Below are 24877 nucleotides of genomic sequence, written 5' to 3' on the forward strand. Positions count from 1 at the left end.
CACACCATTTATCATGTTCGTCAGCACATAAAAGAACACAGTATTCATACGTTCACAACTTTACTCAAGGGTTTAAAGGCCATAATGGACGTTGGCTTTTTTCATTGAAATAAAAGCTGTCTTTGGAAACAGAAGATGCATATTGTGTTGTTTTGAATTGGAATTGTAAGAAGAACGGTGCAATTGTCATCTTTGGTATGGTTGTACATAAAGAGGCGCCTCCGTCAGCACTGCTTGACGAACGTTCTACTTATATAAAGGATATCGTGACGTTTGCGTCGCTTTTTTTCTTTAATGTTTTACGCGAAAAGGAAAATTCTCACTTAGTGTGCTTACGCCTCCGACCCGCTCCCTTTTGCTCCTATAAACGAACGCTTTCTGATATGTCTTCCTTTCAACACGTTGCTTGGTATTAAAATCGGGCACCTCTGCGGCAGTGTTGATGTTACTTTCTTTGTTCTGCAGCAAAAACACCATGAATCTCTCAATGTGCTCGACCATCTTCCCTTTGCAGTCGTAATATTTACAGCCAACCCGCCGCCCCCTCAAAACAAATTTTTCGATCCGCTTTATTCTCACAAGCGTTGTGGGGGGTGCTGGAGCCTATCCCAGCCGTCTACGGGCTGTAGGCGGGGGACACCCTGAACCGGTTGCCAGCCAATCGCAGGGCACACAGAGATGAATAACCATTGATGCTCACACTCACACCTAGGGACAATTTAGCAGGCCCGGGGAGAACATGCAAACTCCACACAGGGAGGCCAGAGCTGGAATTGAACCCGTTGCCTCTGCACTGTGAGGTCGACGCGCTAACCACTGGACCACCGGGCCGCCAAAACAAAACAATTTGTCATTAAAATGAAATATTCATGTTGAGAAAATTGCACTAGAGTCGGCTTAATGGAGCTGTGGATTGGGGCTATGAGAAAGGGCAGATAAAAGGGTGATCACACAGTTTTTGAGATGCGGAGATGAAAGGCGGATAAGGGTGATTTGAAAAATTAATGGAGGTCATGTTGTAGAGTGGCTTGTCAGAAGTGGATACAAGTTTGGAGTTCTTAAGGAGTCACTGAGACAAAAGGTAGCACTATCCTCTCAGAGACACGGATAAACGCCGTGTCCATAGAAAACGGTGCAAATATAAAATGTGATTAAATACATACATGTCGGTTTGGAAAGATACAGATTAGAATATGCATAACAATTGCTTCAAGAGCCTTTTTGTCAAAATGCCAAACACAGATGAAATTGGGCAAAATTAATGGGCAAGGCAAGCGTAGCTCTCTCGTCTTTGCCGGCTGTCTCAAAGGGAAAGACTTGAATATTTGCATTGCTTTTTGCCTTTGTGTTTGCGACCCAATAACATTACACAGAAGCCAATTTTCTACTTGGCATCTAAAGGCGTTTTTAATGCGCTACTCTATCCACCAAAGGCCAGTCCTGGGGGTGGGGGGGACCCCTCAAGATACTTGGCAAGAAATTCTCATTGGCACCTTTGCTGTGTAACGCTTTCTCAGAGCCCCATCGAAGCCTGAACTGGTCAAAAGGCTTTGAATCATCATGCCCATCGTTAACCTACACATAGCGATGCAGTTCACCAAGGTTTAAAGCAGGGGAGTCAAACTCATTTCACATTGTGGGCCGCATACGGCCTCGGTAGATGTCAAGTGGGCCGGACCATTAAAATTATACCGTAGCCTGCTACAAATAACCAAAATATCCTGTCTTTCCTTTGTTTTGGTATAGTGAAGCAAAAGAACACTGGGAAAATGTTGAAATTTAATGAACATACTGTATCTTTTACAAAACATTTCATGAAACACTTTAGACAAATGTACAATTTACTTTGATCATTCACATACAGTATATGCATTGCAACTGATCCCACTGATTGACCAAAAGGCACAAAACAAGTAATTGGTATTGAAAAATATACTAATGCATTTTAAGATTAAACGAGATTTTTAAAGAAAGTAATTTTTAAACCATTTACACATGTGCATATAAAATCGAAATTTAATCCCTGGCTACACTTTACAAACTAAAGAGAAAACAGTGTGGCCCCTAGCGGATAATCCATAAATTGCATCTTATTAAAAATATTCATTCCGTGCCTTTTATGCATGTTTTCACTTAAATTTTCCTGCGGTCCTGATTGAACCTTCTCAGGGGGCCGGTTCCGGACCGCGGGCTGTATGTTTGACACTCATTTCACCAGCACATTTTACTGATTGATGTTGATAAAATGCACAAATAATCTGCTATAGGTTCTCATCGAAGTCAATTCCCTCTTTAGGGCCCAAGCGCAATTCCTGTTTTGTTTTCATGTTGCCTCAGAGACTGTCAAATAGTAGTGTAAATCACCATTACGTTATAATCCATCATGGCGTGATTTGTGCGATTATTCATCTATGCAAAGCCGATGATGAATCAGGTGCTTCTTTTGAGACTCCCAAGAACTGAGACAATGACTGTTTTTCTCCATATCGAATCTGTCTTTTGATTTCTTACTTTGGTACCAAATACATTCATCATCAGTAAAGGGGAGAGGGCTGGGGGGTGGGGGGGGGGGGGATCCAATTATCGTCTCTATTCTTGCCGGTCTGAACATGAACCGAAGGTGCATCGCTGTTGTGAACAAAACGCAGACCGATGATTTATTTTTAGCCGTGTTTTTAATCCCAGGGGATTTTGTATAATCATACGGTATCCGTTTTACTGCTTTGTTTTTCAGAACGACTTCAAATTCAATTTATGATCGGGGTAAGGGAGGGTTTGGATTTACGCTTTGTCCTTTATGATGTCACCTGCATTATGTCATATAGGCCTGATGTTCTTCTGTGTCTTCTGCATCCAGCCGTGTTCTCTGTAGCTACTTTGTATTTTTCACCTTTTGTGTCCGCCCCTGGGTCCAAATTCTGCTCCTCGTGTGACAAAATGTTAGGATAGATTCGCGTTACAGTGAATGTGGGCTAGAATTCATGAATTTGGATAAAGGCGAGTTAGGCATTAAGGCTTGGGGAATCGTAGTGCATACTACCGTGCAGATGAAAGCTCCATCCACAACAATTTTGCTTCGAAATCCTGTTGCTGGAACCCCATTGACAGCCTGCAGAAATGCGTCACTTCTTATTGATGAGAGGTGGAGAGAAAAAGCAAAAGAGAAGTGAGGCAGCGGCTTGAACTGTCAAGTGAGCCAAATGTCACGTCCAAATTCTGTTCCGCATCATCAAAGCACGCATGTGATTGATCAACATTTCACTTGGTTCAAGAAACCTCCCCATGAAGTCTTTTTGGGAGAAAAAAAAAAGTGGAGTTCAAATAGAAGACCGGCAAATCAGACAAGATTTCCCATTGGAAAATGCCACCGGTGTGGAGGACTGCAGCAAGCGTTGCCTCACACTTTTACCCCTCATCTGAACAAAATACCCCCCCCACTTTGCTGCTTTCCTGAGATGCAACGGATGAATGTTCAATGGGGCCCCCGGGACTGCACACTTGATTGCGCAGCGATCACAAAACCAAATCAGGCTGGGGACAAAGAAAGGACAGATTGGCCAATGGAACGATATGAAATGAGTGACAGGTGAAGGATGAACGGAGCGAGGGACCAACAGATGAGAGATAAGACTGCCAGGTAGATGGACAGGTGGATGGAGAGTTGCATATATTTATATATTGACTGACAGCGTGGTGGTTGGCTAGACAGAGACAGGTGGAAAAATTCATGGACAGACAGACGGAAAGACAAACAGGTGAATGGATGGATCAATAGTGAGACAGAGGGACAGACTCGATAAATAGAGAACATCTATCAGCCTATTATCAGTCCAATGTGAGTGAAGGAAGGTTCCTTCATTCCTTCACTTTCATCCAAAAATCAATGTCAACCCTTTTCGGACTCCCCCCTGCTCCCCTCATACAAAAAAACAAACAAACAACCCCCCCCCCCCCCCCAAACGTTGGAGGCACTTCATTAAAGAAGGACCACTTAGTCACTGTGCTGGGCACAAGTCGAATCGATCTTCCTCCCGGCTGCCCTCCATCGCTCGTGTGACCGAGCACCTTTCACGCCTCCTGAATAAAGTTACCTCGGCCTCCTGGTGCAGATGGGATGATTGTCGTGAAAGAAAACAAAAGTGTGCGAGAACGCGTAAGGAAAAGCACAGCGGCGTCAACAACCCCCCCCCCCCCCCCCCCCCCCGCCCAAAAAGACAGATCGATTTCTATGGAGGAAGATTAATATTGGACAAATTAAAACTTATTTAGGGAAGGCAAGGAAAGGCAGCTATGCTTTTATTGCACATTGGGCTGACTTTACTTCCGTGCAGCTTAACGGCTAAATAATGCTCCACCATGTTTGCTTTGACTCCCGGGCTCCACTAGCTGACCCGAGTCCATAAACTTTAATATAAGCTGCTTCTTGTACTGTGATGAGGTGAGAAAACCTGATTGCAATGCGTCAAAAAGCGCAGTCCGAGTTCAAGATATTATCGAGCGGATGAAAAGACACTTGATTATTTTCTGTCACTCAACTCCGATTTCACAATCGTTTTTGGAAAAAAAGTCCAATGGGATTGAGCCAAGACAGGTCGTTGATGCTTTAAACCGCCGACTCGTTTCCGCGACACTATTTTGATCAATTGTGTCAAATTCTGACATGCCGTTAGTTATCCCTGGATGGCTTAGTCTCTGGCAAATTAGTTCTAGATCAATATGACACCTCTGTAGGGATGACTGATGGAGGCAGTTATATGGAGCGACGTCTTACTTATAGACCTCAGATTGTTCTTGGGAAAAATTGAAATTGTGATCTGATTGGGTATTGTTTTTACTTGTGCGCGTGTATATGCTTATATATACAAATGTATGTATGTATGCCTAATGAGGTGGCCAGTGAGTGCATTTGAGTATTGGTGAGCTGGTTTTGGTCAAATATTCTGCCGGCTGTAGCCTCACTCAACAGAATGAAGTTTCACTTCACGGTTTGATCAGCTGAGAAAGGTGTTTCAAAGCCCGCCCCCGCCCCCCTTTTTTTTTTTCTTTACTGAGTGGTGTGTGTGGCACCTCGGGTACCTTATATTTGTGGAGTGAGTGCACTAGTTCCAACAAGCACACTGGATCCAACACGACTCAATTTCTTCGACACGGAGGGCAAATCATATCCGCATCAGTTGTATCAGGGAGTCCAACATCGCTCCCCTCTGGTGTGAAGAAAAATAGCACGCAGTGTTAATGATAACTGGACATTGTCGGAGGATCAGTGAGAACGCCCGAATTATAACAAACACTCCTACTAGTGTAAAAAGTACAAATAAAAAAAAAAGCCTAAAATATCCTCCAGTATACACAATTAAAAAGTAAAATACATTTTTTTAAAACTCAATGAAACACAAATAGCTTTACTAATGTCATGAATTGAGTCAAACAAAATGCAAAATTAGGAATGCTAACACCTGGGCAAACATACACTACATTCCTTGGATGAGATTCTTGACACATTTGGAGAACCTACGCCTACCTCAACAAAAAAATAAATAAATTGTGTTCCCCGGTCTAATGAAAGAGGCAAAACATGCAATAGTGGTCAGCACATCTGCCTGACGGTTCTGAGATTCTGGTTTGAATCTCCGTTGCAGCCTTCCCGAGTGGAAGTTGGGGCGTGCTCCAGCTCACCCTACAATAAGGGGGATAGAAAATTGATGGACGAATCAATAAATAAGAGCATGAACTGTATATGATTTGCACGACATGAGTGTGTTATTAACAACTGCTACCTGGCTGTGACACAACTGGCAACCCATTAATAATGGAAGGCCGGATTTAAATTTTTTATCCGTGTGCACTTCCTGGGGGTGGTCCAGTTGATCTGTTCTGGCTTGGCACTGGTTATAAATAGAGACCATGCAAACTACCAGATGATGAACAGAAAATCTCCTTTGGATGACTTATACCACTACAGACAAAAAAAAAACCCAAACTCACGAGTAATTTAATAATTTGTGGATGGATAAAACAAACGAGAATATGTTGTTTTATCTGCGAGCCAGATGCAATCATCAAAAGGGCCACATCTGGCTCGCGAGCCCTAGGTTCCCGACCCCTGATCTGAGTTTTCAAGCCAAGCGCAGAACATTCGACCGCAGTAATCAAAGGTAATGACTTTTTAATGCTTGCAATCCATTGCTAGCACCACAAGGAAACTCACACCGCAAACAGAGGGAGGAGGGTCAGAGGTAGGCTGAATCCACTACGGGAGATCAATCCAAAGAAGTGTGCTGCAAAGTGTGGCCTGGGAGGAAAACAACAATCTGGGGAAGAGTGAGGGAGCAGGAGAGCCTAGCTTGTGATCCAAAGTATACCACATCAAGGAATAGGCACAAGAGTGGTTATTGATCAGGTGACATAATTCTGACCAACTGTGAGGTCTGGAACGTTATACGTTTTGCTCCCATTCAGACAAATGCCGGGAAACTTTTTCAATCTACAGGAAGGACTCAAGAGGTGGGGAAATCGATTACAAAATTTAATCCGGAATATGATAAATATACAGAAATGAGTGATGCGAAAATCTTTGGCTTTCGTTCCCATGTCTGTGGCCCAGATCTCGCCAAAATGTCTGTGGTGGTGGGGCAGGGGGGGGGGGGGCAGGACAATGAGACCAGCAGCCCAGTTGGTCCTGGGCTGCTGGAATAAAAAATGTAGACAAGGAGAACTCCTGCTAAAATTGAGCAAAGGGTGGAAAAACAAAAGAAAAAAAAAAAGAACGGAAGGACATGAATTTTCCAAACTGAAACATGTTGGTTTCAGAGTTTAAGTGTCGTTACTAATATGAAAAGGCAAAGCGGCATACTTTCGTCATTGCTTATATAACATACCGTATATCGAATACAGTCCATCTTTCACTTGCTTGCTCAAACCAGCTGACCAACCCGTGAAAACTTCAACGCCACCTTTCACGCACCCTGTAACCTGATAACACGAGAAGCTGTCCACTGTAGTAATTGCTGCGCCTCAAAGGGTTAATAGCTTATCTGGTAAATTATATTTGAAAACTTTTGCACTGTACATAACAAATAACGTTGGTGTATTTTTTCTTTTTTTTTTTTCTAATCATGGAATGCATAGTCCCTGTTCTGCCCCCCCACCCCAACAAACAAAAATAAAACAACAAAAAAGAATTCGGCTTTTCCGTGCAGCAGGCTGCAACTTTAAGTTTAGATTTTTTTTCCTCTTTTTTTTTTTTTTAACAGACTGCACATACCTTTTTCCCCTTTAATGTCTGGCAATTATTAAACAGACTTCCTCTTTTACTGTACAACACACACACACACTTTTTTATTTGTGTCCTTCGAGGCTGATTTCTGGTTTCAAAGTGGCTTTTAACACATTGGCGCTGTGGATTCTTTACGCGTGCGTCACTGGTCTGTCACAATCAGTTAAGGCCGCACAAACGAACAACGCGTGGGACATTCGTGTCATTAGCAGTCTTGCCATATGAAGATGTCTCAAACCTAAAGCTCTTCTTTTAAATATTCCTTTTAATTGGTATGCCTGAAAATGATTTGTCCTGACATAAGCGGCACTTAAACATATGCCGTTTTAGTGTGCATCGATAAACAATAAAGTGCAAAAGTATTTGGGTTAAAAGCTTAATCTTTGTGATAATCCCTGTTGGTTTGTGATCCAGTCCGCGAGGTACTGTACGTGTAGATGAGATGACAACGGTCCAAAATGTCCATCCGTGTTTGGAGTTAACCTCAGATGTTTCCAGTTTGCTCTCAAGTCGCCCAAGACGGTGGGGGAAGGAGAGGGGGGTGTTTGGAGCCCTACTTCTCATCCACCACAATGATTTCTTCGGGGATCTTCTCCTCCGAGTCGGAGCAGTCGGACAGCTTGTCCAAGTACTCCATGTCTTCGAAGCGCTCGGCCACGCACTGCGCTGTCAGGCGGGCTTCCGGGTCGTGGTCCCAGCAGTCGTCGATGGAGGAACAAATCAACTGGATGCCCTGCAGGGGGCAGAATTGAGCAATCATCCAGTCAGTCCCCGGTAGTGGGTGACTTCATACTTGATCAGATTTATAACTAAATCAATCAAACCATATATAAATAAATAAAGAATCCTACAGGAAATAATAGTAAATACTGCAATGTTGTTCCTCAATCACATCAAAATTAAAAACTTGGATCGTCGGCTAATTTATTTTTGTATTCTAAGCTTCATTTCAAGTGTAAAAATAAGTCAACAACAAAACCTTTCAACAATCTGGAACTAATGTTGAATGATAGAGTGGAAGAAAAACATCGTTTGACAATGCAATAAAAATAAATAAATGTATATAAAGTAAATAAATAAATGTATATTTATACATTTATTTATTTATTATTATTGCGTTGTCAAACAATGTTTTTCTTCCACTCGTCATTCAACATTAGTTCCAGATTGTTGAAAGGTTTAGTTGTTGACTTATTTTTACACTTGAAATGAAGTTTAGAATACAAAAATGAATTAGCCGATAATTCAAGTTTTTAATTACATACAACAAATAAATAAATAGATACAAGTTACACAGACTGTGGCTATTTTAGAGGCTGTTGGCTATAACAGCCCCCGCTCATTGACCACACGCGACTCTCTTTCGGCGGCAGAAAGACGATCTGTGCGTCGCCTGTCAGCCACAGGTACATAAGAAACGCTAAACACAGTCGCGGGATTTTAGGGAAGGCTTTTAGATGCAGTGTCTGTATCAGCGCAGTTTATTGCATCAGTAGCCTGTGAAACATTCGCCACGGGAGGAATGTCAACAATCACAATGGGCAGGGAAACCACCGTAAGTAATATGGATACAGACCTGACTGCTAACACTTCAATATCCGGCCAGAAGACACAATCCTTCATCGAAATGTCCGGGGTCGCGCCATCTGTTGCTCCCCTCACATACCAACTTTCCCTCCCTCTTTCTTGTATGGCGGCTCTCGCTGCAATTCCTATCCGCCCCCACCAACTGGAAGGCGGCTAATCTTACAGTAGTAGTCCTGTGGTATGCTGACATGCGGCCACATCTGAATGAAACTGTGGGGAAAAGCCCCCAAACTGCAATCCCGCTCTGTCAAGAGTACTTCTTGTCAAGGAGAATATGTTTAATGAGGCACCGGACCCCTCAACTGATCAAACATGACGCGTGATTGCGGTTGCCAATTTGAATGTCCTACAAATTCAATTTTGATGTGTGTGTGTGTGTGAGCGCGGGGCGTTGCCTCTTACTGTGTGGTTGATCCAGCTGTTGGGAATCTCAGGTCTTCCTCTGTCTCGGAGCACGCTGTCCTTCATGCTCTCTACACAAGGGTGCTCCCTTAAATTTCCAAAGGGAGGCTCATACTCTTTTACCTCTGTTTGAAAGACAACAAAAACAACAAAAAACGCATTATTAAAAAAAAAAAAGCATTTTTTCTGCCACTTGGTAAAGAGGCACAAAATCATGACCGCTGCCACAATTATAAAAATCCAATCCAAGAGCCGTATCAGCTATTCGCCCCTTCCAAAAAAAAATCTTAGTTTTGATCGACACTTTCCCAGGAGGAGTGAACCCTTTCATGCACGCTTCTAACCTGAGAACATGCAAATCTGCCCACTGTAGTAGCCGCTTTCCCGACAACCCTTTTCAGGCTTTAAATGGAAAAACGGTAACATTCCGCACAGTGCATTCTCATTTGACTTCTCCATTTGAATCTGGATAACTGATTGTTGAGTTGCAAACATGGCCGCCTGATTGTGACCAGCGCGCATCTTGCCTCAAAGACATTTGACTTCAACTTTGATTTAATTAATATGTGGATCTGTAATTTTTCTGAAAGACAATCAAGGAAATGTAGTCAAACTGTCAAGTAAATGACAACAGTGTTTGTATTAAAAAAAATAAAAAATAAATTGGAAGGTGGGGGGGGGGGGGCCCTCGGAACGTGCCGATAAATCTCGCTATAACCGCTGCAGCTGAAGGAAGAACAATGCGGGCGAATTGTTTTATTGATAAAACAGTTGAGAGAACAAACACGTGATGCATTTTATGGTACATTCGCACGGTCTATAGATTCCCCCGTCGCCTCGTTGCGATTATTGTCTGACCACACGTAGCGAAGTGCGAAAACAAACCACACATACGGCATGTGAAATCTTTACAGCACCCTTCGCATTTATTTGACCGTTTTTGTTGATTTTCTAGACGAGCCAAAGTGGTGACTGATACGGTACAAGGCGGACCTCGTAAAAGGGATCACGACAACACTGCCTGTTTCCCCAAAGTCTGTGTGAGTCATCCACTAATCCACTCCCGTCGCCTGCTGCCTTTCATTATGAAACCGGAGAGAACGGGATGCTCGTTTTGTATCCTTCGCAGCCATTTAACTAATAATATGTAAATATACATCGTCAATGGAGCTTTTCCACGTTTGGTATCAACCTAGCCTAACTTAAACTGATACGAGCGCTAACCTTGCCACCCCCTCTTCTCACACACAAAAAATAAATAAAATTAAACAAAAGGGCCGCCACGCCCTCTCGCACTGACAGCGTTGATGATTTGACATCTGGAGAGCAGCTGCCCTGAACCTCTCCTCCTCAACTCCAGTCTGGCCCAATCGCTCCCTCCAGGGACTCGAGGCATTTCTGTCTACCGCCTCATGCTCAACTCGAGCTCCACCATGATCCCCTTCCAGGCCCCACCCGTGGGAGGAACGCCTTCGGAGGCTTTCCAAGCCCTAAATCCGTACTGGCTAAATTATACGGGAGATATTTTGTAGGAAATAAAAAGGGCCTCCATGTTAGCATTTCTGTCTCTTGGAGGAGCGTTCCGTCATGCTGGATCCCTTCTAATGCGGCGGATATTTCATGTCATCGTTGGGAGGAAAAATAAACACAAAAATGTCTCACAAGAAACATTCCTTGATGGTTAACAAGATCAATAGTGACACATGATATTGTTTTCAGCGGACGGGAGACCGAACGAGTGGCTAACCACCGACACGGAATTGGCTGTTCAAAATGGCCGCTGCGTGTTTCATACCGAGAGTTGAACGCTGCAATTTCGAGTAGATTACCTACCGTTCATAAAATGAACAAATAAAAACAGCGCTGAAATGATTTCTCGACATCATCACATTTAATAATACCAATGGCAGATTTTTTTGGGGAAAAGCTGTCATTTCCTAGAGTCCTTTTCAAACACAGCGTCAGTGGAAACCTTTAAATCGGAATACCCCTGAGATTCGGAACGCAATTATTTCGGGATGACTACGCCTGTAAGTGTCAACTGAAAAATCCCTCGCGTGTGATATCACGAGTGATGTCATTCAAGAGTCCATTCAGTGAGCACGAAGGCATTGACTCTGGGTGTGTGCACTTTGCTGTTGGGCAACATTTAATCCAAAAGAAGGGCCAGTAACAAAAAAGGGTTGTTCGGAAGAATGTCGGAAGACTTTTGCAGTCTGCCTATATTAGTCTACCAAGTGTCAGTTTTTTTTTTAACTTAAAAAAAAAATTAAATTAAAAAATGGACAACTGCGTGCTTCGCGCCTGGCAGATCTCAGATCACAGCGAAGGAGACGCACGAGCTGGGACAGAATAGCCATGTGGCCGCCTGTCACCGAGGCTCGGGGAACTGATCCGACATCTGTCGCCCAGAGACACACAAGACAGCCCGGGCTGGTGGCATCGGACGCAGGCGCTACGCAGAACTTCCGTGGTTAAAAAAATTGACGGACGCGCGTTTTGACTGCTGGAGCAAATGTGAGGGACTCAATGATGTTTACTGTTTTCTAGCTAGTCTTGTCAAAAATGCGATACTAATTCCTGAACAAATACTAAATCGCTGTCAGGAACTGGAAATTCCTTCCACAAACCTTTAACTTAAACCCTTCCAGGGACAGCGGCCAGTACAGCGGACAGCTTCTCATGTCATCATAAACTCCTGACTTGATTATTCTGTTGTTGTTTTGTTTGGTGTTGATGTTTTATGTTGAGAGGGGAAAAAATTAATCTGTGCGTTATGTTACACATACGTAAAGCACATTTGACAATAAAGTTGTATTCAATTCAAATTCAATTCAATTTTTTTTTTTTTCCTGAGAGCAACACGTACAGAAGGTATCAGCAAACATCATCTTCCCTACAAGTCTTGTGACTCACCCCCTTATTCATTCCGCTATTGAAACAATTTGTTGACGTGGCTGAAACAAAAAAAAACCCCCAAAAAAACAAGGCTGGACAAGTTTGGGTGATGATGATCTTTAACCATTTCAAACATCTTGCAAAGAGTCAGCTCGAAACACACTGGCAGCTCGCGGCAACTTCAATTCTCTTCCGTTTTCATGACCTGGAGGTGTTAATGGCCACTTGTGTATGTGTGTAGTGTATTTTTTTTTTTAAATGTTATTTTAAATGCTGGCCGAGTCTGCCCTCAATCATTATTCTGGTTCTGCTTTCCATCCCGTTGGAAAAACCGTCGTCTCGTCCTCCTTGTGAGCCCGCGTTGGCATGAGTAAAGCTCTCGAGAGTGTTTCCATTGCAGTCGGGTGGGGGTGGGGGTGGGGTCATGAACCGCGGCATCACCTGCCTCGGGGTAGGAAGTACTTGAGAGACGGTAGAAGATACGCGAGGAAATATAGAGAAGCTGTCAAGTTTAGGAGCGCGGACTGACGTGGTGTACGGAAATAATGCGGCTTCCCAATAACTGCAAGTCCTAAATGCCGCGCAACGGAAGAGTTAGTCAGTGAGTCAGAAATCCACGATATGGATAGGAAGAGGAGATGTCAAGTGAGTGAGTGTCGAGTCAAACTCACGCTCGCGGGGAGATTATTTTTTTTTAATATAGCCACGAGCATCTGGTCAGTCACGACAGGCAAGAATTCTGTCTGGACTTCTTGCAGAGAGACAAGGCATCCGCAAATAAAGACGTCTATACTTACACGGTCGTTAAGTCGACACAAAAAAACAGTCAGTCTTGGGCCCCGTGCTTATGCAAAAACAGGAAATGGCCGATTTTATTTTCAAAGTCTACCCGCAGAGCGCACATATTCTTGTACTTTGGAAGAAAAAAAAAACCCAAGTGGGATTGTGGGCCACTTTGGGCTGTGGGGTTACGCGACTTGTGCAATACATTTCAAGAACCCCCGTGGGGGAATGTGTGTGTGTGGGGGAGCAAAACAGGAAAAGAAGTCAAGGAGACACGTTCATGCCCAAACCAGTTTTCAATCACTGCGTTGACACAATGGAGACAGGGGGCGGTCACGGGCCCGCAGAGATTTCGAAGGGGGAAGTGAAAACAAATAACTGAATAGTGCCGTACGGCTTGCTCGGAGATAATCGTCCATTTCTATTATTTGCACGTATCCTGACCTTGTTTTTGCAACTGGACGACAAACAGACAGAAAGGGGCAGCCTCGAGACCGCCACAAGGATCTGATTTTGCTCTCACGTCACGACGTTCACATTGATCCCGTATACGTTTAATCGGAAATCGATTTGCTTTGACAGGGCGCGAGCTTGTCATCGGCGTCTGGTTGATAGCTTACCTCCGATAGCGCTGCACCTGGAAATCATCTCCCACAGGACGAGCGCCATGGAATACACGTCGGCCTGTTTGAAGGACTCGATGTTTTCCAGGTTGATCCTGGACTCCAGCACCTCCGGCGCCATGTACCTGGCGGTCCCCACCTGAGAGCGAAAGACAATAAGAAAAGTGTTCAAAATATGAATATTAACTCATTCAGTACCAGCCAATTCTGGACCAAGCCTTAAAAGACGTTTAAAAACGTCTTTGGGAGTGAACGAGTTAACAATTTTTTGTGGAAATGCAAGAGCTTTGTTCGAATTTGACCAACATCGATTAAAATGACGTTGCCGAGATGGACGTTGACGTCAGGCTGCGTGTAAAACAGAAGACGTTGTCGTCTTCCGTAGTACATTTTCTGTCTCGCAAGTATGAGGATGAGCCAACGGCATGTCGCCTGACAGCAATTTGACTTCTTTCACCTTTTGAAGGAGGCTAATTTCCTCATAAAGCGCACTCAGCTGTTTGGGGCTGTAAATTAGCTCGCTAGCTTGTCCGGCTAACGACCCCCCAAGTTATCAATAAACTTCTAAAATTTGGCTTCACGTTGTGTATGTAAACGCTGTCGCGGTCACTACCCCACAGAGAAAAAAAAACATCTTCCTCTGTAACTCCTTATGGATCCAAAACCTTCTCAATTTGCTTCTTTTTCTTTTGAATCTTGTAACCATCACCGGAAACGCAAACGGAAGAAAAGTCATTCAACTGATTTCAAACGCGATGAAGACGATCAGGCGGCCAAAGTGGCAAACAAGAAAAAGGTTTACCTGTCCACTGTTTGCTAACTCATCCACAGAGAGGGAATTGTCCAGCCGGAGCGCGAGGCCAAAGTCACACAGGCAGCAGGTCAGGTCACCCTTCACGAGTATGTTGGAGCTCTTAATGTCCCTGTGCGCAATCGGCACTTTGTAGCGGCCGCACGGCGTGTGGTCGCTGTGCAGGTGAGCCAATCCGCTGGCGAGCGAGCCTCCCAGCAACCACAAGTCGTGCCAGCTGACAATATGGTGGGTCAAGTAATCTTGGAGGTTGCCCCTCGGCTGGTACGCGGTGATCAGCCAGTACTGTCTCTGTAGTTTCCTCTCCTCGGCCGTCAGGAAGTGGAGCACGTTTTCGTGCCTCAGGTCGGCATCCGAGAAAATGTCCTTCTCGTTCTTCCAGGACGCGTACTCCTCGTAGGAGAAAATCTTGACCGCCACGGTCTCGAAACCCTGCTCGTCGCTGACGGAGGAGCCCTGCTTGAGTTTGGCTTTGTAAACTTCGGCAAAGCGACCTTTGCCCACCTGGATGTCCAGCTCGATTGGCAACAGCTCCGTATTGTGGTTGAGGTTGTTGGCGTGCGTGGAGCTGCTGTCGGAGCCTTCGTCGTCCCCCATGATGGCGTGAGCGTCGCTGAAGTCCAGAGGCGTGCCTTTCTTGCGCTTGGCGTTCGCCCTGCGCTGGCGGTATACTCGATAACAGTAGAACGAAGTAATGACCACGATCGCCATGACCAGAAGAGGAACCAGGCTCACTAGGATGACGGCCACCTGCGAATCCACGTCTGAGACGCACGCAGAAAAAAAACAAGATGAACCCAAGAAGGCTTGAGAAATTTATTTCGATTTTTAAATTGATCCCGTAACTGTGAATGCTAAAGTGCTTCAGCCAAGACAACTTTGAAAACTCTGCAGAATGTCGCATTTATATTAAATTACATTTGTAAACAGGATTTCTTTTTTTTTTTTAACCCTGGAGAAGCGAAGAACCCTTTTCTTCTTTGGAAAATGATGAATTTTACATTAAATGACTGCTATATGTTCACTGAACACCAACATATATGTTTTTTTTCCCAAATATTTAATGCTTTAATCCTAATTTAGGATTAGGGCCAAATTTGACCATTTGGGATTTAAGGGTAGCATTTAAGTAGCAGAATTTATAGGGGCCAAATTTGACCCCGTGGGTTCTCCAGTGTTTTAATGACGGTAGAAGTTTGCATCACTTACGGGGAGAAACGTTATTCAAATTCAAGCAAACAAAAGTTTGAACAATCTTTTAGAAAGGACTGGGATCCAATTTCGAGGGTCCGCTGTGGTGCTCGTGTAATTGGTGTCCGAACCCCCCCCCCCCCCCCCCCAAAAAGATGCTCCCAAAGTCACATGACAATAAAAAAGGGGGGAAAGACAAAACAATAGTTATGACCCGAAGTGGTCTTTTGTATACTCAAAGTTTGTCAATTCTCTAGTATTCTTGATGGGGGGTTTTTTTAGACTGGAATGTCTTCTCTGGCTCGAAAAATGTCTTCACAAGAAGGATGCTCCATGACAAAAACCCTTTCCTGATAAGATAGAATCCAAGGCATCGTTACGGGCTGCCAATAAGAAAGGCGGAACGTGAGCCGTCCCTGAGGAATGTCTGATGTCTCAGGGAGCTAAAGTTAGTGTTGACACCGCAGAGGCAAAGTGCTCCAAACCATGACCCAGCCAACCACATATTGTATCGCTTCATAGTTTATGTCTGAGGCTTCAAATTTGGAAAGTCTCGTGTCTGGGGAGCTGAGCTATGGTTGAGGCGAAAAAAAAAAAAAACCAAGAAAAAGGGGAACCTTTACAATTGTTCCCTTTTTATGGTGCGGCTGCTAAATAAGACACTTAAAAAAAAAAAAAAAAAAAAAACGGTATCTCCAGACATGCGCAGAAACGTAAATTTTTGTGAAAGCCAAAAGCGGTGAATTTGAGTTGAGAAGCCAGTGTTGCCGTGAGGCGCAGAAGCTGTGTCAATAAGGGGAGGAGGAAGTATTGGGGAGGGCATCTCGTCGCTTGCCTCGCCAAGCTCCCTGCTTCGCGCTCTCTTTTTTTTTCTTCTTCAAAACAGGAAACCACATGTCTGAAATCCTCAACATGGCCCCCAGATGGCTTGTTTGGATTTTCAGCGGGGGAGAAGCCATTCCTCCCAACAAACCTGTTACTGTACCTGACCGGGACTGCCTTAAAAACTTTATTTCATCACATAGAAGGAACGGGTGGATCGGATTCTCCAACTTACGGGCGTTAAAGATGATCCGTTCGTTGCACTCGTCCTCAGAGCAAGAGCACATGAAGAACAACGAGCCCATGCCCTTCCTTTCTTTCATCTCGCACTTGCTGTTGTTGTAGTCGTCCAGGACCAGGCCGTACAGCTTGTGGGCCGGGTTGTGGCAGACGGTGTCAAATGTGACGTTGTCGTCTTTCTTCCTCCTTGTGAGCAGACAAACAATCAATGTCAAAAAAGTCCCGCCGAGGTGACGGCGATTGATGATTTTGCGTTGTCATATTCATCGTCTTGGTTGACATCCGCGCCAAGAAAAGGAATGCGGGCGGATCCTCACCAAATAGCGACACACACGTCGTCGTCATGTGTGCAGATGGAGGTGATGTCACATTCCACCTTGCAGCTTCCTCGACCGGCGCAGCTGGTCGGTTGCACGTCGCAAAACTTGCACAGTCTTCGCACCTTGAGGATGTACGAATCTGGGGAAGAAAAAGACAAATGCATCCCCTCATTCGTCATGCATACCAGCTCAGAAAGTAAAAAAAAACAGTCAGTCAGTCAGTCGAGTGAAAATGTGTTGGGCCACCTCAGGCTGTCAATATGCCGGTCCAAATAAAAAAGGACAGTGGTAACTATCCATCTGAAACCTCCATTTGGGATTTGGTGGTGAGTGACTGGAAGATGATAACAAAATACTTGACAAGACCCTTTAAAGTAAGAGCAGACATTTTCAAAAGGTATAAAACAATCTGAGCAAATGGGACTCCCCCTCAGATTGAATCGTGAAGTGAGGAAATCATCAAGAGTGCTCTGAAGTAACTCCATCTGCAAGGCGGAGTATGAGGGAAAAATGTGACAGTATTGCTACAGCAAAAATCACAAGGCGCACAACCGCAGGAAATTGAACCTGCTCTATGCATGAGTCTGAAATTTGGCCAAAGTACAAAATATTTGTGAACTCTGATCTACAGAATCAAATTCCAAAAGTGGAACTCATACCATACAGATTTAAAGAGAAAAGTATATTTAGAAGGTCAATTCCTCAGTTCTGTGTAAAACACATTTTGATTGTTTCTCATGTAATTACATGAAAGTGATTTTGTTTTTGTTAGCTGTACCGTATAGTCAACACCGCAGGGGGAAAACCCCCATTAAATATCCCACTGGGTGTGTATTCAGAATATACAGTTATGTTTAATTGATTGAATTGAACTAGGGCATTGAAATAAAATGCCAAGCACAGCATAATTAACAGCAAGAAAAAGAGGCAGAGAAGGAGCGCTGACTCAAATTTCCATTGTTCTGATTTTTCATTGGGGCCTCATGTTAGCAGACTCGTTTGATGAAATGACATGGTTTGTTTGATCATTTTGGTGTTGAAATACAATGTCAAACTCTTTGCTTTGTTCAACTGGGAGTGACAAATGGTGAATTTTTTTCCCGTTGCCTCAAAGTGATGTTATGTGATAGTCTCTCACTCTCTTTTTTTTTTTTTTTTGACAGAGCATGAGAACAAGCAGTAAGGGATACTTTAAAAAAATGTTTTCATGAGTTTGACAAGTATGCTTGAAGCATTTGGTAGGGGGGAAAATAAAATTTAATATTTTAAGCCTATCTATAGAAAGAGTTATACTTAGCGCTTGTTGGTCTGGAAAATATCAATAAAAAATAGGGGTTCACTGTCCCCTTTTTTTAATGGGCTAGAATAATTTTTTAACATGCACCTCATCATCAGTGCACTATTATTGTTGGACCGTCTTGAAATGCTGTATATCTTGAGCGAAGAAGGTGAAAGAAGCCCCTTGCTGGGAAGAAGCTCGATGTCTGTTTGGACATGCCTGACTTCACAACTTGCAGGAGGGAAAGGTAGTGAGTGTGTGTGTGTGTGTGTGTGCCACAAAAGCACTCTTTGTCAGTATTCAGGGTGGAGTTAACCCTGCAGTTTGCTGCTGCAGAAATACTGTGCAACCTGCAGCGAGAAAGAAGAGAGCCCTCTGCATCCTCTTCCTGGCTACTCGAAGACAGGCAGATGCACACACAAAAGGGACGAAGCAAGATCTTGCTGCTTTAAGTCCTCTTATGTTGACACAGTATTAAACTTTTGGCCCTCCGGAACGAACTTTTTCTTTGACAGCAATTCCACGAGCTAGCCGTTTGACAGTAATTCCGGTGGGATTGGGCGGCGTTTTCGAGTTGTGGTTAAGGGTGGGGGGGGGGGGGTGTTCATGCCTGAGTACTGGCGTTAGATAATTGTATAATTAGCGCAACCCCTTTCAAAAAAAAAAAAAAAGACCGTGTCATTTCAACACCGCGGGGTGGCTTTGGAGAGGCCGAGTGGTTGTAATTGTCACCCGGGGATACGTCTAATTGCAGGGAGAGGGGAGGCGGGCTACGAGAAACCGCCGGGAATGAGAGCGTGAGACAGATGAATGCACAAGACTGTCTTCCCTCAGCGGGGGCTTGCTCGACCTGTAAGCAACGCGGCCAGCGCACCAAAGATGGACATATCCGTGTACGGGGCCGCCCCGTGGAACTTATATCGTTACTTTAAAAGACACGAAAAACTTGTGTAAAGTTAACAGAACAAAAGACGCCCCCCCCCCCCCCCAAGTCGTCTTGAACGCCATTCGGGGTTAAAACAATGAGAAAGACACCTGTGGGGCGGGAGTGAAAAAGTCGACGTTTGGCTTTTCCAAAAGAGATAAACGAGAGTGAAATGAACTTTGGCGGACGTAAAAAAAAAAAGCAAAAAAAAGACACTTCTTGACAGTAAGTCAAACTCACCCGCACGCTCGAGCACAATACTACCACAGAGTATCGCTCCACACCAGAAAGCGGAAAAGCGAAGTAGCTCCATGAAGAAACGGACAATGTCCCCCTCTCTTTCTCATTAATTAGCCGAAGCTTTGACGAGGGAGTTAATATCCAGACTCGAGCGAACTTTCTTCGGTCCGCTTGTTGCTCTCCCCCCCCCCTTCAGCTGCTGTGTGAGAGTAAACACAACTGGGCAGGACGTACCCTATATGACTCACTCACTGTACGAGCACTTTTCATGAAACAGGAAATCTTCTGAGGGGTTGGACATTTTTTTCTTCTTCTCTTCCTCCTCCTTTAGTCATGCTCGTGTGGCTCCCAAACGTCTTGAAGCATATCATTAGGAGGCGAAGACCCGGTAGGGCAAAACCTGAAATGACATGTTCACAAATAACTCGGGGGGGGGGGCTACACCTAGTGACTGCACATTATGTGCAGCGTCTTTTAGTTACAAAATAGAGCAGTAGTTTAATGGGAGGGTCGCATCCTCTGCAGTTTTTGTAATCTAAATCAGGGTAAGCAATTTAAATGATGTAGGGGGGGGGCACAATTTTTCATTGGGGGGTGGGGGGCACATGGTCTTCCTGACCAGATGTTTGACAAAAATGGACAAAACATGTGCATACATGCAAAATATGTGCTCTTAATGTGTTTACGTTTTCATATCTCCAAGCAAGAACAAAAGAGCCACTATTCAGCAACAAAGAGTTTGAAGCAAACAAAAGACTGCCACATATGGTGATTAAAAAAAAAAAAAGTCGGTGCAAAGGGCTCTCTTGGGCTCTCTTGCAGAAAAATGACCATTCATGGACGGCACAAAACTGCGGAACAGCAAATCCACATCAAGTGCAAAAATCATTCCAGGCATCCCCCCACAAAACTTCAACTCGGCTGCCTTGGGACTACGGCTGAAAACTAGCATTTAGGCTAAATCCGGCGCATTTACACTGTTTATTCTTGTGTTGATTAATGTGCACTGTCCCAATGAAAATAAATAAACAAAAAATTTTGCTAGTGCTTTGTTTAATAAGAATCCTGCTGAAGGACACAAACCTGCAACTTTCAACGAGAGTCAAACTGTAACCTCTTATTTGTAGAGTGGGACTAAAACTAAAGTTGTATTCTACTGAGGTCATACAGGGTGTAATTTGACCCCCATGTTTTTTTTAATATGCCTCTAAAATGTTGGAATTTTAATCGCCGACTTACAGTACATGAGACGTGCAACACATCACGCGTGAACTCGGCATACCTTGCGAGACCTCACTTCAGTGAGCGGCTAAGGATTAACTCTGGAGTTAACCCTGATCACCAATTTTTTTTTTCTCCCCTTTCCTTTACCTTTTTGTGTTATCTTGTATTACGTACTCCGGAATAACCAGCCCTAACAATGTTCGGAGATTAATAACTTGATGAAAAGGTGACTTTGAAATTGAGAGGGTATTGATTAAAAAGAAGCACTAGCAGTTTGATGCGCACTTCTGAAATATCGATTCTCAAATGACCTTTAATTTTATGCGATTGTTAACAATCAATATTTTATCTGTGGGGATAGTTCGATCATGTTAATCAACTATCACCAATGATTTCTTAAGGTTAAAAAAAATACGCAAACATTTTCAACTGTAACTCTCTGCAAGTGGACATTTTCAACCGCTCACTTTTACACCAATCACAGGAAGTCACGTTGGCCCATCACTGGCGAGCTATTTTTAGAACAGGCCCCCTGAGCTACTCATGTCGTCGTTGGGGCAACCTGCTACCCTCGCATGTTTAGTTTGATCTAATCTGTAGTGTGGCTTGAATCGTCTAAATTGTACTACCCCCCCCCCCCCCCCCCCCCCAAGTCCTTATCTAGTGGGGAACTGCTGCCCACAATAAATAGCAGATAAGCGTCTAAAATTAAAAGCTGGGAGTCATTTCTTTGTTTTCCTTGTCTTGTTTTTTTTTTTCTCTCTGTTGAGTCACCGGTGGGCTACAGTGGTGTGACGCAAGACTATTTACGCAGTCGAGGCGGCTCTCGTCATCCGGCTGATCCACACCTCTGGGGAAATGCAAACCAGATTGGGATTTACAAGCCTACTGTGGCAAACATGGTGGAAACGCTGAATACGTGACATTCATCACTCGCACGCTTCCGAAAAGACTTGCCAGACTTCATCAAGATGTGACAGAAAGTAGTGAGCGTCTCCTCTTATCGCAGAGACTTTTAGTGTCCCTTTCATGCTCCCTTTAAACTGATAACACGATAAACTGTCCATTGTAGTAACCGCTGTGGCCTGAAAGGATTAAATACACACTGATTTGAAGTCTGCTGTGACCCTCAATATTTTCCCGCCATTATCGCGTCGGTGTTTCAACACGTTTTTTTTTTTGGGGGGGCTTTGCATACTTGAACACTGATGTCAGGTTTCACTCGTGACCTCGTGACCCCCCCCCCCCCCCCCCAGCTTGTCACTCTCCACACAGGACATCCTCTTCCTCCTTTCACCCTCTTATGCCTCATTCAGCCTCTTCTTATTGATTTTGGTGAGCCTGTTTGAAAAAAAACATTCAGAGCACATGAAAATCACCTTTTCACTGTTTCCACATTACTTGCCGGAGAATCTGTGTGTGGGCCGCAGGGTGTGTGCGCAGGTCGTGCTCGCTCGAGCGTGTCTGCCACGTACTGCAAGATGGGGTCCAAGCCACAAGGTGGAGATCCGGCCGCGCCGTGAGACCAAAACAACCATTCCCCACTGACCTGAGAAAAAATATCGGACGCCATTGAGAGAGAGAGAGAACCTTTTTGACTAAGAGAGCCATGAAAGCAAAACATTTGGAAATATATTTCAGTGAGAGCCATATATATACTGTATATGAACTGTATTCTAAAAGTGAATTCAACAAAATGTCAGTATAATAAGCCTCTGAATGTATTCTTTTAAATCATTTTGTGATAATACTTAACATTAATGGTAAAGATCCAGCAAAGCTAGCGGAATTATAGTCCGCTGTTCTCTCCACAAAGGCGAATCCTTTGGTCCATTTGTCCTTTGGTGTATCTTACTCGTCATCTTTTTTTTCATTTCGCCACCTTATTCGTCGAAGGATTAGCTCTGAGCTAATGACCGAGCGAGCTGATTCAAAAGAGGGCGTTTACCTGTTTACCGAGCCACGGCCAACGTACGCCAGTATCATCCAATCAGAATTGCTCCTGCTGGCAACTGCAGCCCTGAACAGGACATGAGCAGTGAAAAATCCATGGATGGATTAAACAGGCGAGAATATTTTGTTTTATCCTCGAGCCAGATGCAATCATCAAAAGAGCCACACCTGGCTCGCGAGCCCTAGGTTCGAGACCCCTGCCATCGTGTAACAACCTCCTTCTCACTCGCTTCAAACTACCTTATTAGCTTCATCGGCTCCGTTATAACAGCAAACACAACACTTAACAGTTTTTTAAAAACATGAGTTGATGTGCCGCCTTTCGCTTTCCCTTTTCCTTTGAACCTTTTTTTTTTTTTTTTTTAATTTCCACCTCATTGCACAAACATAGATAAACTAAAGCGAGATAAAACATCCTGAGTGCTATTATGTACAATAGCAGGTGCTTGGCATTCTCACTAAGCTCCTTTGGCTGAGTGGAAAAACAAACAAGAGAAACTTGATGACAAATCTCTGGACACGTGCCACGTGTCATTTGGATGGCAAATAAGTACTGTGGGCGATATACACACACACACACACACACACACATACACATATACATACACACACAAAAAAGGCATGCTGAAATATCACGTTTTGCACTCACATCTGCTTGTGCTCAGAAGCATTTTTACGGTAAAATATTACAACCTGTCACCGGACGACAGAACCCGGCCAAAGCCTGTAATTTGTCATATTGACACATAAATGTTCATTAACATACAACGTCCGCTTTTAATCATTTCGGATGGTATCGTTCTAAATGAACCAACGTCATCCTTGAATCTTAAAAAAATGTAAAAAATTATTCGCTAATTGTTTCCGATCATACAACCGGGAAGGGCGTGGAAAGACGACTGACACAAAATGCTAATTGAAAGGGAGCTGTTCTTGAATGTTTTATTTTAAATGATTCCCCCCCACCCCCACACGACCCATGAGATTTTATGTTTGTTCTTATGAACAGCAACTCGTTCCATAATCACACATAATCTGCTTTTTAACTTTTAACACTCAGCACTTCCAGTCAAGCTGCTGTGGTGAATTTGATTATTATTCGAGTCGGTGTTCAACAAGACCAGAGCAGATGCTTTGAGAATAACTGAAAGTTTGGCTTTGCTGAACAGCTAGTTTGACATCCGAATTGCAAGTCGAACTTTTAAGAAGGGAGCAATTTGCCAAATTGCCTTTTGAACCCAAGGGCCAATATGCGCCTCCGTCATTTTAGGCAATTTAGAAGTGAAGCAAAACAAAACTAAATTCTCTCTGGGGGGGTTCACCTCAAGATCCTGGATGGACTCCAATATGTCCAGAACTCCGTTGCAAGGATTCTCTTCAAGTCCCGGAAACACATCTTCTCGACATTCACTTGCTCCCTATTTGGTTCGGCAAAATCTTCAAATGTGTTTTTCTGATGAGGAAAATGTCACACTGGCAGACAAAATTAGGCAATAGAATGTCAACGCGCCCCCCCCCCCCCCTCAATTCTAATGCACAAGAAGATAATTAAATGTCCCTTTCAGGTTTATGTTTGTCACTTTTTTTTTTGTGTAAGTCATTCAAATGTCAAGTCAAGTGCCGACTTCTCCGACGTCATCTATATCGTGTATTACCATTACGGGCTAGTCGGGATTTTCTGTGGGTTGTCTGTGCACAGAACATTCTTCGAAGGGCAGATGGCGAGTCTTACACAATATCACCCACTCAAGTGAATTCGTTTGGTTTTCTTGACGCACAATGGCTTATTCTGACAGAGACAAACTCTCTCTCTGTCTTGCTACTCCTCTTCTCCCGCAATATGCCAAAGCTTTCCACACAAAGGGAGGAAAGGTTCCTTTCAAAAGCTCTAAAGGTTACAACCTACAAGATCACAACGGTTTCGGAGCTATTGTTTGGTGACAACAGAACATGATTAATGGCCAAAACTTTGCCAGAACATGTTCTGGAAATCAGGCCAAAGATGTGAGTAAATTTTCCCAGCACCATCTGAGTGTAATAGGGAAGCATCCTGTTTCTCACTCAAGTTCATGCGAGGGTGCAGTTCAAATTTCCTGTTTGAGATTGATTGATTGATTGTTTCAATCAAAATCAATCTCCGGTATACTCTTTGTCGCACAAAACTATTCAGAGCAGGAGATTAAGTCAAAGAAGAGTGCCAACCCAAAGACCAGAGGTGCGTTTTCACGTCGAGCCGAGCCACATCAAGTCCAAGGGTGACTTTTTGGAACTTCCGGGATCAGTCCCTTGAGGAAAGGTTACTG

At 43.9% G+C, this 24877-nt stretch overlaps 1 protein-coding gene across 3 annotated transcripts; it reads right to left on the reverse strand.

The window, feature by feature from the left end:
• Positions 1–6512: 6512 nt before the first annotated feature.
• On the reverse strand, positions 6513–23975 carry LOC147190929 (TGF-beta receptor type-2-like). Of its 3 annotated transcripts, XM_086137235.1 has the most exons (10): positions 23897–23975; positions 22570–22641; positions 22001–22170; positions 19646–19797; positions 16951–17092; positions 16629–16819; positions 14372–15144; positions 13567–13708; positions 9266–9390; positions 6513–8009 (listed from the first exon to the last, which is right to left on the reverse strand). In XM_086137235.1, the coding sequence occupies exons 4-10, from the start codon at positions 19665–19667 to the stop codon at positions 7830–7832; spliced, it is 1575 nt and encodes a 524-aa protein (XP_085993361.1). In that variant the 5' UTR covers positions 19668–19797; positions 22001–22170; positions 22570–22641; positions 23897–23975; the 3' UTR covers positions 6513–7829. The 3 variants fall into 3 exon arrangements, with proteins under 3 accessions (XP_085993361.1, XP_085993362.1, XP_085993360.1); XM_086137236.1 differs by lacking the exon at positions 23897–23975 and having other exon boundaries at positions 22570–23093; XM_086137234.1 differs by lacking the exons at positions 19646–19797; positions 22001–22170; positions 22570–22641; positions 23897–23975 and adding an exon at positions 19398–19635.
• Between the last annotated feature and the right edge of the window lie 902 nt (positions 23976–24877).

The sequence above is a fragment of the Hippocampus guttulatus genome, chromosome 18 (genome assembly GCF_054856545.1).
Source record: "Hippocampus guttulatus isolate MCC_2025c chromosome 18, RoL_Hgut_1.0, whole genome shotgun sequence".
In the NCBI taxonomy this organism is placed as follows: Eukaryota; Metazoa; Chordata; class Actinopteri; order Syngnathiformes; family Syngnathidae; genus Hippocampus; species Hippocampus guttulatus.

What these genes read in the sequence shown, in the direction of transcription:
- LOC147190929 (XM_086137234.1), bottom strand. Translation starts at nt 19,470, where the DNA reads ATGGAGCTACTTCGCTTTTCCGCTTTCTGGTGTGGAGCGATACTCTGT. An exon ending in ACGGATCATCTTTAACGCCC is followed by an intron (nt 15,145 to 16,628) that starts GTAAGTTGGAGA and finishes CGTGCGTCTCAG; the next exon opens with ACGTGGATTCGCAGGTGGCC. An exon ending in CAGGTGCAGCGCTATCGGAG is followed by an intron (nt 9,391 to 13,566) that starts GTAAGCTATCAA and finishes TCTTTCAAACAG; the next exon opens with AGGTAAAAGAGTATGAGCCT.